The 14,886-nt window shown below is 27.6% G+C and overlaps 2 protein-coding genes across 7 annotated transcripts in view; one reads left to right on the top strand and one right to left on the bottom strand.

The window, feature by feature from the left end:
* Positions 1 to 14,886, bottom strand: part of LOC111622860 (collagen alpha chain CG42342-like) — a 120,470-nt gene that overhangs the window by 8,131 nt on the left and 97,453 nt on the right. For all 6 annotated transcript variants that reach the window (XM_023365299.1, XM_023365325.1, XM_023365334.1 and 3 more), the window contains 6 exons: positions 13,931 to 13,993; positions 6,442 to 6,468; positions 6,312 to 6,365; positions 5,065 to 5,091; positions 4,817 to 4,852; positions 4,666 to 4,719 (listed from right to left, as the gene is read on the bottom strand). In XM_023365299.1, the coding sequence (XP_023221067.1) occupies positions 4,666 to 4,719; positions 4,817 to 4,852; positions 5,065 to 5,091; positions 6,312 to 6,365; positions 6,442 to 6,468; positions 13,931 to 13,993 (261 nt within the window). The remainder of the gene's footprint in view (positions 1 to 4,665; positions 4,720 to 4,816; positions 4,853 to 5,064; positions 5,092 to 6,311; positions 6,366 to 6,441; positions 6,469 to 13,930; positions 13,994 to 14,886) is intronic.
* Positions 1 to 14,886, top strand: part of LOC111622891 (UPF0602 protein C4orf47 homolog) — an 86,506-nt gene that overhangs the window by 41,975 nt on the left and 29,645 nt on the right. The window lies entirely within an intron of this gene.

Raw genomic sequence — 14,886 nt, 5'->3', positions numbered from 1 at the left:
CAAGATAGCTTATACTATAATTTAAATATGAATAAAAATATGTAATAATTAATTACTAATTTTCTAATAACTTAACATTTTTTACATATAAGATACTCCATTATTGAATAATGCTTTCATAATTTGTTGAAGAAGGCATTAACATGATATAAAAAGAATAGTAATTAAAATAAGAACATAAAATAAATGCTTCTTATAATATTTTGTAAAAAAAAATGTGTAATAATATTCTATAATTACAAAAAACAATCCACTTTTTGGACTATAAATTATTAAATCAATAATTTAAAGAACAAGTTTAGAAAACTAAAAAACAGGAACTGAATATTAGATTCATTAAATTAATCATTCAAAGATCTAAAATTTGTTTTTATATTACAACAGTCTACTTATGTAACTACAGATGCTTTAATGGAATTAAATTACACAGAAATTAAATATTTCTAAGTGTTTTCAAGCATCATAGCTCATCTTCAGAAGACAAATTTGTTTTTGTTATAGATTCTAAAAATTTTCAGTATAAAATATAATAAGAACTTAAAATTTCTAAAGTTTTCTAAACTATTTCAAAATTAGATAGCTTTGTAAAGAGAACTCAAAATTTCTATTTATGATTTCTATTTTGTAAGAAAGATTAGAAGTACAGAAGACTAAATAAAACTATATGGTTGGAATAGATCAAATATATCAATATGATTGTAGTTTTTTTTTATCATGCCCTAGTTTAAATATTATCATCATCAATTTTTAATCCATCAATAAATTATAATTAACAACAAATGTTTAGTTTGCATTTATTAGCTATCTCCAGGTTCAAGATATAAAACAAAAACAATTTGAGCAATCAATAACCCATTCATTTTATTCTTTCTTTTATACTTTGAACTTGAATTGTAACTGATAAATAGCAAATATTTTTTATTGCATTTAATTATAATTACTTGCTAAATGTAAAGACTTTTTAGAAGATAAAAGAAAATTTTCTTCTTGAAGATGAAGTGTGATGTTCAAAAATGTTAGGAAATACAATGTTAATGATTTATTTATGCTAATCTTTAAGCTTGTTTATGTTTCTTATTAAAATATTTCTAGTTGAATAACTTCAGACGTCATTTTATATAAAATTTCTTATCAATCTGATAAAAACAGGTATTTACATTTTATTAAATTTCTAAAATTATTAAAGAAACCAAAACTATATAATTTTTTCTTTCAAAATACACTAATTGACAAAAAAAAGTTATGCACCCAGTCAGAATTAGCTGTATGTTGTTTTGCAGTAATCAGACATGTCTCAGACAGGCATGTAAAAGATTATAGTTGTGGTCCAATTGCAAGCCAAGTAATGCAACCAGAGTACTTAAAAATTGCTATTTCAGTATCCTGTACAAAAACTTGCAGAGACTCACTGTGTTCAAAATTTTCAGTGTACTTGTTGTTTTAAGGTCACTCTCTGAACTCCTGGTATACCTGTACAATGCAGTCGAAGACATTATGGACAGCTGAGAAAATTTGAGAAGACTGCATCATTAGGTTTGAGGTGTTTCACTGTTTCATTACATTACATTATACATTACATTACATTATTTACATTACATAGCATTCATATTACATTACACACATACAAGGGGGCAGGAGGGGCAGCTGCCCACCTAGAAATTTGAAAAAATTATTTAAATGCTAAGTTTTAATTAAAATAATCTTCTTAGGCTTCTTGTAAGTTTAAAAAAAAAATGTTTTAATTAAGATATTTCTTCTCCGGTACATAGTAAATGATTAAAACTTTATGAATCGTTTTTATTTTACCTACATACAATTCATATCCTCTATCAATTTATATCATCTTGCTCCCCTGGCCTATTGGCTGGCAATGCTCTTGCACACATACATAGCAGGCAGACTGGATGCTCCAGACAGACCTCATCAGGAAAGATGATTGTGTGATCATCAGACAAGTACAAATAGTTGTGTTGACATCTTTGTCCATTATGTGGAGACAGTTTGATGCCTTGCTATAAAAGTCAGTTTCTTCTCATAGCATTGGCAAGTGACTAGCTGAAGCAAATTTGCATGCACAGCAATCACTGTTCTACCATTAACACTTCAATATTGTCAATGTTGTTTGCAGTGGTGCTATGATAGAAAAGGGTAGATGCTACTGACTGTCAGAATTCAGACAGTGGTATTTCCCACTAAAGATGATATATTATCATCTTTAGTGGTATTTCCCACTAAAGATGATAATATATCATCTTTAGTGGTATTTCCCACTAAAGATGATATATTATCATCTTTAGTGGGAAATACCACTGTCTGAATTCTGTCTGAAAATAGATGATCACAATGTTACAAGTGTGGAGAACAAGGACACTAGTGAGTGCATCAATTCTAATTGCTGAGTCAGTTGCTGCCCCACTGTTGATGTGCTTTGTCTGGGGAGCCATATCATATAACAATTGGTCACTCCTAGCAGTGGTGTACAAGGCACATTGATACATTTAAGAAATCCTGTCCTCATGTTGCTTTTCATAGCAGGACCACACACAGTTTCCCAGGAATATCTCCATCATATTGTCACAATTTGTTGGTCTCTAGATTTGCAACCCATCAAGCATTTATGGAACCAGATTAAATGCCAGCTTTGGCCATCTACAGATGTGAGGAATCTAGAGTGGCAATTGCAAATCTACAGGGAAAATCTGTTTTAAAATAGCATATAGCGTTTGTATTCTATCTTATCTCCATATGTATCTATGCAAGAGAAGGTTCTACAAGATACTAAAGGTTTCTTTAAAGTATACCATTGTTCCATAGGAAATTGTCTCTTTTCTACAATATTATAATCAGTTATTACCATCATCATTATGTTGGGACTAATATAGTTTCATTTGATTCCAGAGCCTCTGCCTTGGCGCACAACTTTTCAGTCAATGAATGTATTAGTTTTCAAGGAGCTAATTTAACAAGCCATTTATATTAATAATAAAATTAGAAATTGTTAGGATATATAAGTGAATAAAAAATCATTTCAGTTAAATGACTTTTTATGCTCTGACTCTGACAAAATGAAAATATTCCCATATGTTTAAAATTCAACATTTAAATTTTAAAGAATTAAACCATCACTTTAAAAGAATAGGTTACAATGAAATACCTGTATAAAAACCTTCCAAATCTCCAGTGATACTCGTTTAAACAAACGTTTTTGACCCTGGTAGGGTCGAAAACGTTTGCTTAAATGGTAGAAGGAGGTATATTACCTCCAGTATTTGATAGGAAGTTCAGTTGTTACAATGAAATATTTAAATTGGCTGAATAGCCAGAAAGGCATTAGTCTACTATTCAAGGGACTGTGGTTTTATTCCAGTTTGAATTTTAAATGGGTCTGGGCCAAATTATCTGTGTCTTTACACAGATGATTTGACCCAGACCCAGATATATCAGACCCCATTTGTTACATCTGGTTACCTCTGTGGTATTATCACACCACTTTTTGTTTATTTTTGTTGTTTTTGCTTTTTTTTTATTTTCGTTTTCACGAATTGGTTCACGTTAGGGGTTGCTGCTCACTCCTCCTAACCTTCAAGGAGAGTTTTTAAGACCTTCCCCAGCATTTGTGAGCTCTCTTTTCATGTGTTCCCCTTTGCAGCTGAAGTGGTTGGACTGTGGGTGAGAACAAGTTAACATGCAGTTGTGTGAGAGTCTATGTAGAAGCAAAAGAATGAAGCAAGTTGTGAATCCATTTCCATCAAATATTGTTTGCAATATTTCATCGGTAGACACACTATAAACTGTAACTACAACTAGATTCAACTGGATGAACTATTTATTTTCAATTTTGGTGAATACACAAGACTGTTCGGAGTTGTTATGCAAAAGAAGGAAAGGTATTTGGTGAATACTTCATACAATCTAGGTTGTATTGTCCCTTTTATTGTTGTTATAGGTTTTGTATAAGTAATTTTATCAAGTTCCCTGCCACAATTGTATGCGTTGGGAGCTACACCGGTTATGAGCCTGCCTGAACAAATGCTGGGCATGAAAAGAGCCCTTAATGCCTACAGTACAGAAAAAGTAAAAAATAAAAAAAATATANCATTTCATGTTATAATCTACTAATGGAAGATTCCTATGAATACATATAGCCATATCTTATGATATCGTTATATTGATACATATATTTATTTTGTTTAATGCAATGTGTAGATTTTGAATCTGAAGGCAATCGAAAATATTTTTATATCAAACCTAATTTAACAGTAGTAAGACATTAAATGGCAGATAATATAATAATAAACTTTTATAGATTTCTTTCCGATTACTTATTATATTAAATGCGTAAGTTTTAAGCGAATTTATTCCAGAAACGCTTCAGTATATTAATGTAAAATATTGTTACATTTATTGCAATTAGTTAGAAATTTTTCATTTAGAATTTCATTTAAACATTTTTTAATTTATAGGGCCAATTATATAAATAAAGTGTTACTGTAATCATGACTTAGACTACTCTTTGTGCTGATTGTTGCCTTCTGGAAAGTACCAGTAATTGAATACTATTAATTATTGTTGGCAATGTTAAAAGCCATGGCCTGACAGAAAGTCTACACCACAGATCTCCTTTCTCAAGTTGATTCATAATGTTCTCTTAAAAAATGGACTTACCTGATCACCTTTATCACCCTTTTCACCTCGCTTTCCTCTTTTACCTCTTGGCCCCTTTAAAAATAAAATCAAGTATATAAAGATAAATAAAAACGTTAAATTGCTAACAAATAATTAAAATCAACATTGGCCATAATATTTTAGTTATTACCAATTGTCCTGGATCTCCTGGTTCACCTTTAGAACCCTATTAATTACAAATGTAAAGTCAATAATAAATAATTATAAATGAATTTATAATCATCACATGTTCACAACCACAAAACAAGATAAAACATTCATCAAACAGAAAGAACTATAAGCAAAGATAACAGAAAAGTTTTAAAAAATCAGAGAGCAATTTTGTAAGGAAAGTGTTAGTTGCTTAACATCAACATTTGGAAATAGGGAAACAATTACCGACAAGCCTGGAATACCATCTGTACCCTAAAAGATATAAATCAAAATTTTATTACTTATATAATTAACAGCATAGTTTTTATCAATAAAATAATAAAATATTCTATGTATGTTAGATTAAGAAAGATTGTAATTAGATTTAGTTTTGATAATTTATTTAACTGATTAAAAATAAGAAATTTAAATTATTTTGTAAATCCTATATTTTAAAATATTGGTCATGAGAAAATTTCTTAATCAAAATTTATTAAACAAATATAAAATTCTGAAATTATTTTAAATATTTTTTTTGTTTTAATGAAATGAACATCTAATCAATATCAAAAATGTTAAAGATGGAAAAATGGGATGGAAACTATTGGATGATAATTTTAAATGATTAATCTGCCAAACTTGACTCAATAATCCATCAGCTGAGCAAACAAAACTGAATAGTTGTCAATGAATTTGGAGTATTTATGTAATGGCAACATTGAGATTGTATAGCTTTCTACACACAAAAACGTCTGATAACATCAACTATCAAAAGTTTCAAGAGATGGTATAGAACAGCAGTTCCCAATCTTTTATTGACTTGCATACCCCTTGGCAGCTCATTTTCCTAAATTTATCCGTTATATTAGAAAAATGTTTGTACTTTATACAGTTGTATTTTAAACTTATTGAAACTGTAAATAAATAGCAGTGATGTTGCAAGGAAGGTGCACAGGGCCACTGAATTGATGAAGATTAAAAAGTTATCTATATAGGTACAAATGTTTGGTGCTTAGTGTTTTATCTACTTTTCTACTTATCACACCATTGCTCTTTGAAATTGGTTAATAAAAAAAGAAACTAATAATAAATTGTACATATATATTTAAAACTCAGAAGATCAATTTATTGAATTCAAGTTATATGACGTTGCCAAAGGCATCAATGCAGAATCTGAATATTCTTATAGTATATCCGCCATTATTAAGTTTTCTTCATATACCCCTAAACCACCAAGCGCACACCTCGGTTGAGAATTGTTGGTGTAGAAAATTATATAATTTTAATGTTGCATTACATAAATAATCCAAATCTACCAGTACCTGTTGCTCTTTCAACAACCATAAAGTGAACTCATCACCCAACAGTTATCACTTTCTATCTTCAGAATTTAACTTAGGTTTTCAATTACTAAGTCAAATTTCATAGTTATTCAAAACATGTAACACTGAAAGACTTTAAAAGCTATCTCATAACATCATAATAATGTTTACCGGAAGACCTGGTTCACCCTTCTCGCCTTTTTTTCCTAATTCTCCACGTTCACCCTAAAATATTAAATAAACAGAGCTTTAAAGCATATTCAACGACCAAAAATGAAAATTTTGACTTTCTAGTACTTACTTTCATTCCATCCAGACCAGGAGGACCCTAACATCAGATTATTACAAAAAGAGATAGATAATTTAATATTAAACAGAAAATGAATAAATAAATTTAACATCTAAAGTACACAATTAAGCACTATTCTAAATACAAAGCTCCCACCACCATTTCATGCTATTAATTGAAAAGTATGGAGAGAAAACATCAATTAGGTTTATTGTATTCCTAAGATAATCTTCATTATACATGAATAAGTATCTAGAGAAGAAAAGGGTATTAAAAACTTCATTAGAAATAGAATGATAAATTAGGTTATTATTTATTTCTATTATAAATTAATTATATGGCTATAAAATTAGCATATAATGAAAAATGCTCATGCATATTAAGTATAATGTTAATATGATAATTAGAATTATGCAAAAAGATTAAAATACTGTTTATTATAGCTTAAGGATCTCATTATTATTTTTTTGTTTAATTCAATTTAATGTTTTAACTTTTGTATAATTTTTCCAAGTTTTATAACTGTTTCGGGTGAAAAGTTCTATTTTAAAACTGCTTTTTTTCTTTGTTAAAAACTAAATAAAGTAACTCATTATTTTATTAATATATTTACTATCATATATTGATACTACATTATTCTGTTTATATTGGGTGCTTGTAAAGTCCTTGTGCAATTATAATTTTTAATAGCTTTGGATGTATGTGTTAAAAATACACTGTAAATGGCATATGATAGCTAAATTTCAAAAGATTTTATACATTATTGTTGTTTATTTTTTGTGAATTAACTTTAATTTACTTTCATTTCATTTAATTCTTTAGCCAAGTAGAAATGGCAAAAGTGGAAAAAATGGTTAACTGTATGTTGTAGCTCATACATAGAGTTGAAGTTCCTAACAACTGAAAGATGTAGTGAAACTTTAAGAATTAAACTTTTATATGCTATTTACAATGTACTGTATTTTTATTTTGTGTACATTCAAAGTTATTAAAGTTTAAAATTGAACAAGATTTTTATAGTTACTCCACATTAAAGCTTAAGTTGTATTGAATATATTTAATAAGTTAAATAAAACCCCATAAAAATTCAGCAGAAACAGTTTATTAAATAACTTTTATGACTTTTTTAAAGATCATTTTCAGGTTAAACATTAAAGTAACCTGTTATTAAACTTAGGCATAATCAATAAACAATGTATAAGTTAATGTTTATGCTAATGTTATTAGATGTTAGAGTAACCTGTTGTTAAACTAATATTTTGGTGTTTAAAAAAACTAAATACATTACTTTTAATAAAGTTTTCCTGTTGAATTTTAAAGGTTTTTGAATATTTATTAGTTAATCTATTTAATTCTGCATATGAATATTAATGATAGAGAAACAAACTTCTGATAAAGTGACATATTTAAAGATTTTTGCAAGATTATTAGTTAAGTTTCACATTGTTTAAAACAGAATAGAAACAATAATTAATGCTTTTATATTTATCATGTAACTTTTAGATTTTAATGTCAAATATTAATTTAAGACAATTTTTCCAACAATCTATCACTGTGATAGATGGCACATAAAAGAACATTAGAATGGAAATTTATAGAATTATTAATAAATTTTAATAATCAAAATTTAAAACAAACTACTCACCACACCTCAATAATAATCACATACACAGAACCAATTTACGGTGTGGTACGACGAAAAATAACGAAAAACAAACAAATGTAGGAACCTGATGAAGAGTCCAGAAGGGGTTCGAAAACGTTTGTTTTTCGTTATTTTTCGTCGTACCACACCGTAAATTGGTTCTGTGTATGTGATAATCAAAATTTATTTTTATTTTTGAAATATTCAAAGTATTTGTTTTATAATTTGAATTATTATTATTTTCTTAGCCTAAAATAAATTTCTTCAAAAAATAATCATGGTATATGCAAATATCAAAGCTATTTATTATTTACTATGTTTTTGGAAGAGTTTAGATTTCCTTACACCAGTGTTTTTCAACCTTCTTGAATATGCAACCCCTTTACAAGTTAAAAAATTCTGGCGACCCCCTAGGGCCATATTAAAACTATATCAGTGATTTTAAAAACTATGTATTTAATTTTCTTTCTGTTGAGACAAATTATTGTTGATTAAAATGAAAATTTCAGAAGAATCGACAATAATTTAACATAAATAAAATAAACCTTAACTATCCAGCAATAAAAAATGTTTAATAAAAACGTTTTCAACCGTTTTTAAACGGCCATCTTCAGAATGTTAAGAAACGATAAGAGAAAGGAAAAGCGAAATAATTTACCAGGAGTTTATTCTATACCTATAAAGGATCAGTGGTTCAACTCAGACCTTGTTTACGTGGGTGCTACTATGCGGCAGTTAAAACAAAGACTCAAGGAACATAAATACTCTGTGAGTAACAACATAGATGCCACAGTGCTCACAGCATTTGCCAAACAGCAAGAGGTCGAGGTATATTGGGATCAAGCCTCGATCATTAGAGCCACGAATTCCAGACAGGCATTGAAACATCTTGAAAAGATAGAGATACACAAGGCACACATAAATAAGGGATGCATTAATCATAGAGATGCAGAAGGGTTATCATATGCCTGGAAATCCTTTTACAATAACGCAGATTAACACCTTGTAATCAATGTATATTCTCCCCCCCTTTTTTTGGCGGCTTTGTTATTTTTTTATGTTATTTGCAAGTTATTTATAGATTTTCAGAAGACACAAGTCCGATGAAGTACGCATGCGCATTTCGGTTTCTGTTTAATTTGTATTTCATGCGTTCTTTTCAGTGTTCTTTTTTAATATTGATTCAACTGAAGATGGCCATTTAAAAACGGTTGAAAACGTTTTTATTAAACATTTTTTATTGCTGGATATTTAAGGTTTATTTTATTTATATTATTTATTCATTCCAGTATAAGTTCTTGTTTTTAATAATTTAACACACATAAAGTAAAAAATTGTAGTTTTTTTAATGTAGTGTAGGGCCTACAAACACTTGTCTTTTTCTTCTACCTGCGACCCCCGTGTAAGGGTTTGCAACCCCCGGGGGTCGCAACCCACAGGTTGAAAAACACTGCCTTACACTATAATCTTGATCTATGTAAAGTACAGGAAGATCAAATGAAATAGAACTCTTGAGAAGTAGTATAAGGAGATTGCCAACACTGAGACTAAGACTTCATGATGCAGTGAGCTGATAGTGCAAGAAGCATGATAGGTTTGTAGTGTCACCAAACTCCTTGTGCTAATTCTCAGAAGCTCCATTTTCATTTGACATCTTGGTATGATGTTGACCAAAGTTATAGACTTAAGTTATAGTTTAGAACTGCTTCTCATGTCTAAGCCAAAATTTTTGACATGGATAACAAAGTTAACAATAGTCCTCTGTTTGCTGGAAGGCAAGGATTAGTTGGTACTACAGGGTGCCTTGTTTAGACTGGACAAGGAATCTACAACCTATTTCCGAGAATGACTACATGAACTGTAAAACAAGTAAGGGGCAGATATGTAAGAAATAGTCAAAGATTAAGATTTTTTTATTTCTGAATAATAATGGACATAAACCAATATGAAATTTGCAACTGCTTTTTAAAAAAGAAGTCATCAAAATTGAGGATAAACCTTGTGCCACAAATATTAAAATCTCCTTTAGATATTCTTTGGATAGTGTTGCTCAATATTTTGAGTTTATATATTTCATTTTCAAAAACATTTGTTTACAAAGTACATAGAAGAAAAAGTAGAAAATATTCCAAACTTCTTAAGACTTTTGAAATTCTCTTCTGGCAGAGATTTGCAAAAATTTAACAAACTCCTTTGCTAAATCTTTAAACTTTTTTAAATAGTTTTTATAAAAATAATTTGCAACAAAGTCTATTAATTCTAGTTGACTTTTCTGAAATGTATATGCTCCAAACTACTTCAAATGTTAATAATAAAACATGTAAGTAAAAACAAGCTATGTGGACTAGGTATATATTGCTTAAAGGGCCATATCGACCTGCAAGATACAAATTGGAGATTCCTGGTATTCATAGAGGCAGGACATCAATTAATAATTTGTTTTTTTTACATGCTAATTACTACTTAAGCACTATTGTAATATAAAAAGTGTAACAATAACTATTGTTCTTTATTTTGCAAAAAGTAATATATCTATGATATGAATCAAAATAAATTTTCAAATAATTTATTTACTTGGGGTCCATATAAATTTTTTCCACAGGCCCAGCAACATATCTTGACACCACTGCTTGATGTAATAATACAATCATTAACCAAAAACAATTGAATCTAAACAAAAACATGTGTGATGTAAAAAGTTATGCCAAGTTAATACTTATGAGTATTTAGATGACAGTCATTTTTTTTCTTAATATTTTTTCTTTGGTAAAGATAAATTTGGCACTTGGAAGCAAATGTAGAAAATAATAATACAGGTAAAAATCTTCTGGATACCACTTCAAGTGCCAAGCTTATCTTTACCAAAGAAAAAAAATTTAACCTGTCGCCTAAATAGTTGTATTTACTTGGTGCAATTTTTTTCACATTTCAGTTGTTTTTGTTTGGATATCAATATTCCCTATCCAGTGGTAGGCAGACAGTGTGTATAAAATATTCAACATTTATTTAATTTTANCTAAAAAGAACTAACTAGAACCATAGTTAAACAAATACATTGACATATTCAAGTTTCCAGCACATGAAAATAAAACAAATGTTTTATTTTCATGCCCTTAATTTAAAAGCCTTCTTCCGGTAAATCAAGCAAAAAACAAAATACAATAACATTAAAAATAGAGTATTCTAAAGTAGAAGAATAAATTTGTTTCTTGAAAATGTATATAATGTGGCAAAAAGTCAACCATTGTAAAAACTAAGCCAGTGTCTTATTTTGTAACTTTCTGTGCCAATTTCATAAAGGAAAAACACAACTAATTTATGAATCATATTTACAAATGTACTTGGACACACATGAAATAAAATGTAGTTAACTGATTTTCGGAGAAGTCTGTATAATGTTTATTTAGTAAATTTAATTTCTGTATCTTGTTTTATTTTTATGATTTTCCTCATGAAGAATGTATCCATAAAAATTCTTTTATAAATTGATTTTTTAAATAAAAATGGCAATTTTATAATTAAATTTAACTGATAACACTTATTTATATATTAAACAACTAATAACTTTTTGATATTAAATAATTATTAAATAGAGAATAACATTTATTAATAATACCTCTCATTTTCAATTCTTTAAAAATATTTTATAAATATTAAAAATGTTAAGAGTTAAGGAGTCTTTTGAAGCTTTTAAATGTTCGTTTGAAACATTTTGTCTCATCTTCAGAACACAATTCAAATACAGAATGGGTTTTTTTTTTCTTTAAAAAAATGTTGTTTAACTCTTGCTTTGAGTCCATTTTTATCCTGCAATTGCATATATTGCATAAAAGAACTGACCCATTGCTGCATATTGCTTCTGAATATTCCTTAGCAATCTGCATCAACTTATGTTTCAATACAGTTGACATTTTGTTCACACAGGGGAAAAAAAAATTGATGAACCACTGTAACAATCTTCAAGCATTACACAAATTAACATTTCCAGCATGTAGTTTGGCTGCTGTTGGCAGGTCCAGCTGCCAACAGCAGCCAAATAAAAATAGTTAACTTGTAATGCAAATGTAGTTATATATAAAGTATTATATTAACACCAAAAAAAATGTGTTTGTAGCTACAGGAAAATGGAAAAACTAGCTAAATACTATCTTGACAATAAAAAAAAGTTATAATTTTTGATAGCTAAATGCAAAGTGAAAATCGTTGGATCTAGCTACAAAATAGATAAATTGTCAACATTGGCAACAGTCAATAAAGGGCATCAGCAAAAGGTGCCATTCACAATTATATAGTGGAGATGGGAGAAAATGATGTGTTTTGATGCAACAATGGTTTTATTATCTAGCCTTTTGCATCAATTGAAATAACACAGTTACATATGGTATTATATATTTTTAACCTTTCATATTTTAAAATTTTACACTTACTAGTGAAATGAATTAATTGGATCAAAAAAAGTGCATTTGTTGGGTATATTCGTTAAAAAATTTCATATTAACCTATAATGTGATGAACATTGAAAAAAGGTGTGCATCTGACTTCCTTCAATTTGTATGTTAGCAATTTACATAATATTTTATGCTAACAGATTTGTCTTTCAGCTGGGAGCTAGGAAGGTATAGCACTGTTGAGGTGTTACCCAACCACAATAGTAACATATGATATATGACAGTCCAGTTCAGTTAGTATTGCCAAATAATTGTATTGGGTTATATTAAATTTGCCTTAATCTGATAGACCATTTGACAATATTGTCTCTAGAACTGGATAAAAGAATTAAATAGTTATTAATTAAATTGAAAAATAAGTAACTGATTTATAAAAACTGAACTATATTTTTTATTTTAATTAAATTTGATAATTTAATCAATTTTTTGTAATTTTGAATTTTATCATTAATAAGTCTCTAGCTGACCATCATTCACTGACCAGAATATTCAGAATTACCTGTAATTTTTATTTTTATTAAAAAAAACTACATATACAATGTAACTGAAAAATTCTAATAAGTTTTTGATTGATTAATGCAGCTGGCTCACCACTCCTCAGCTATATTTGTTCCTATATTTGTTCATATGCTTTAGTTAGACAGAAGTGATTGGGATGTCTGTCCATCACATCTTGAGTGATCCTATCAGGAGTTCATATTCCTGAAGTGCTTAGTCCATTTCATTCAGGATTATCCCACCACATGGAATGCAAAACTTGAAGGAGTTCTCTCTTAATTCAGCAATAAATTTATATAAATTTTTAATAATATAATGAAGTTAAAATTTTTGATTTTGTGATTTTTTTTATCCCTTGTTTTTAATGTTAATAGAATAATAAACATTGTATAAATATGTATTGTATTCTGCAAGCAACAAAATCTTATAAATATATTTTAACAGAAAAAAAAAGTTTATTTTTTTAACCATTGTAATCACTAATAACACTAATAACAGAAACATTTCTATAACTCTAATTTAACTTAAAAATTTATACAAGTCATGCTTTATCGGAGTATTACGTATTAATGAAACAGTATATTGTACATTAAAACTTTAAAACTATTCTTTAATATTTTGTAACTATAGTATATTGTTTGAAGTGTTATTCTTAATGATGACCAAAAACATAAGTATTTGGGTATGAATGTTTTGTGATACTCCAATAAAGCTTGACTTTTGTTATTTTTGAAGCTCAGTTTTACATTATATTTTTAAACAAACAACAATGATTAATAAATAAATGATTCAATAATGACAAAATATATTTATAAAATTTAATATAAAAAAATAAAACAATATAAAATATATACATATATTTTTATTAGTTTTAACACAATTTATCTTTTAAGATATATTAAATACTCACTCTGTATCCCATTTTGCCATCTTTTCCAGGTATTCCAGGATCTCCACGTAAACCCATTGGACCCTTAACATAGAAAAAAAAAATATTACATCTGTATATATTTTCAATATAATTTTATAAATATTTATTTATTTTTTCACATATTTAATAAAATATTGCTAAATTACATTCGTAGATAAAAATCAAATGCCCAGAAATGAATAACACTATTATTTACTTATTATTTTAGAATGTATGACTGATCTTATTAAAGCTAAAAATATTTTTATTTTTAACTTTAAGTTTAAATATAATAATAGCTTGGACATTTTTAATAACCTTTTTATTTATTTCTTTAGAAACTTGAAACAATTATAAATATTGTAAGAAAGATTTTACATAACATATTCCAATCTTCAATTCTTTTTTCCTTAATTTAAAAGTTCAAAGCAATTCTTTACTTTAAAAAAATCCTAAATTAAATAACGATTAAAATTTTTTGAAATTTCTCTCAGCTTTAGATAAGAGAAAACTTGAAACATTCATCTGCTATCTAATTCAGGACACATTTAACAAAGGACTTTTGAACTCTTAAATTCTGTACTGACAGTAATATATTTTAATTAGACGTTGAATTAAAAATTATGAAATATTATTTTTATAAAGAGAAAGTATTAAATTTATTACATCAAAATACAGAATATAATTAAATCTCAAAATTAAAAACAAAGAGAAAAGAGATGGGAGTGAAGATTTACTAAACTAGATTATTATAAATAATTTACTTATTTTTAACAGCAATAGCAATTCAATTATTTACCATTAATAAATTATCTGAATTAATTGAAATGATTAAATTTATCTATAATTAAAAGAAGATATAAATATAGAAAGGGATTTAAATAATAAATAATCATATTTTTTAAATTTATATTATTTCTATTTTATTTAAAAACCAGTCATCAATACTGTGAATT

The sequence above is a fragment of the Centruroides sculpturatus genome, unplaced genomic scaffold (assembly GCF_000671375.1).
Source record: "Centruroides sculpturatus isolate CEXI.00-Female unplaced genomic scaffold, Cexi_2.0 scaffold39, whole genome shotgun sequence".
Lineage (NCBI taxonomy): Eukaryota > Metazoa > Arthropoda > Arachnida > Scorpiones > Buthidae > Centruroides > Centruroides sculpturatus.
Note: the sequence above shows the minus strand (reverse complement) of the source record. Positions and strands in the feature narration are given on the sequence as shown.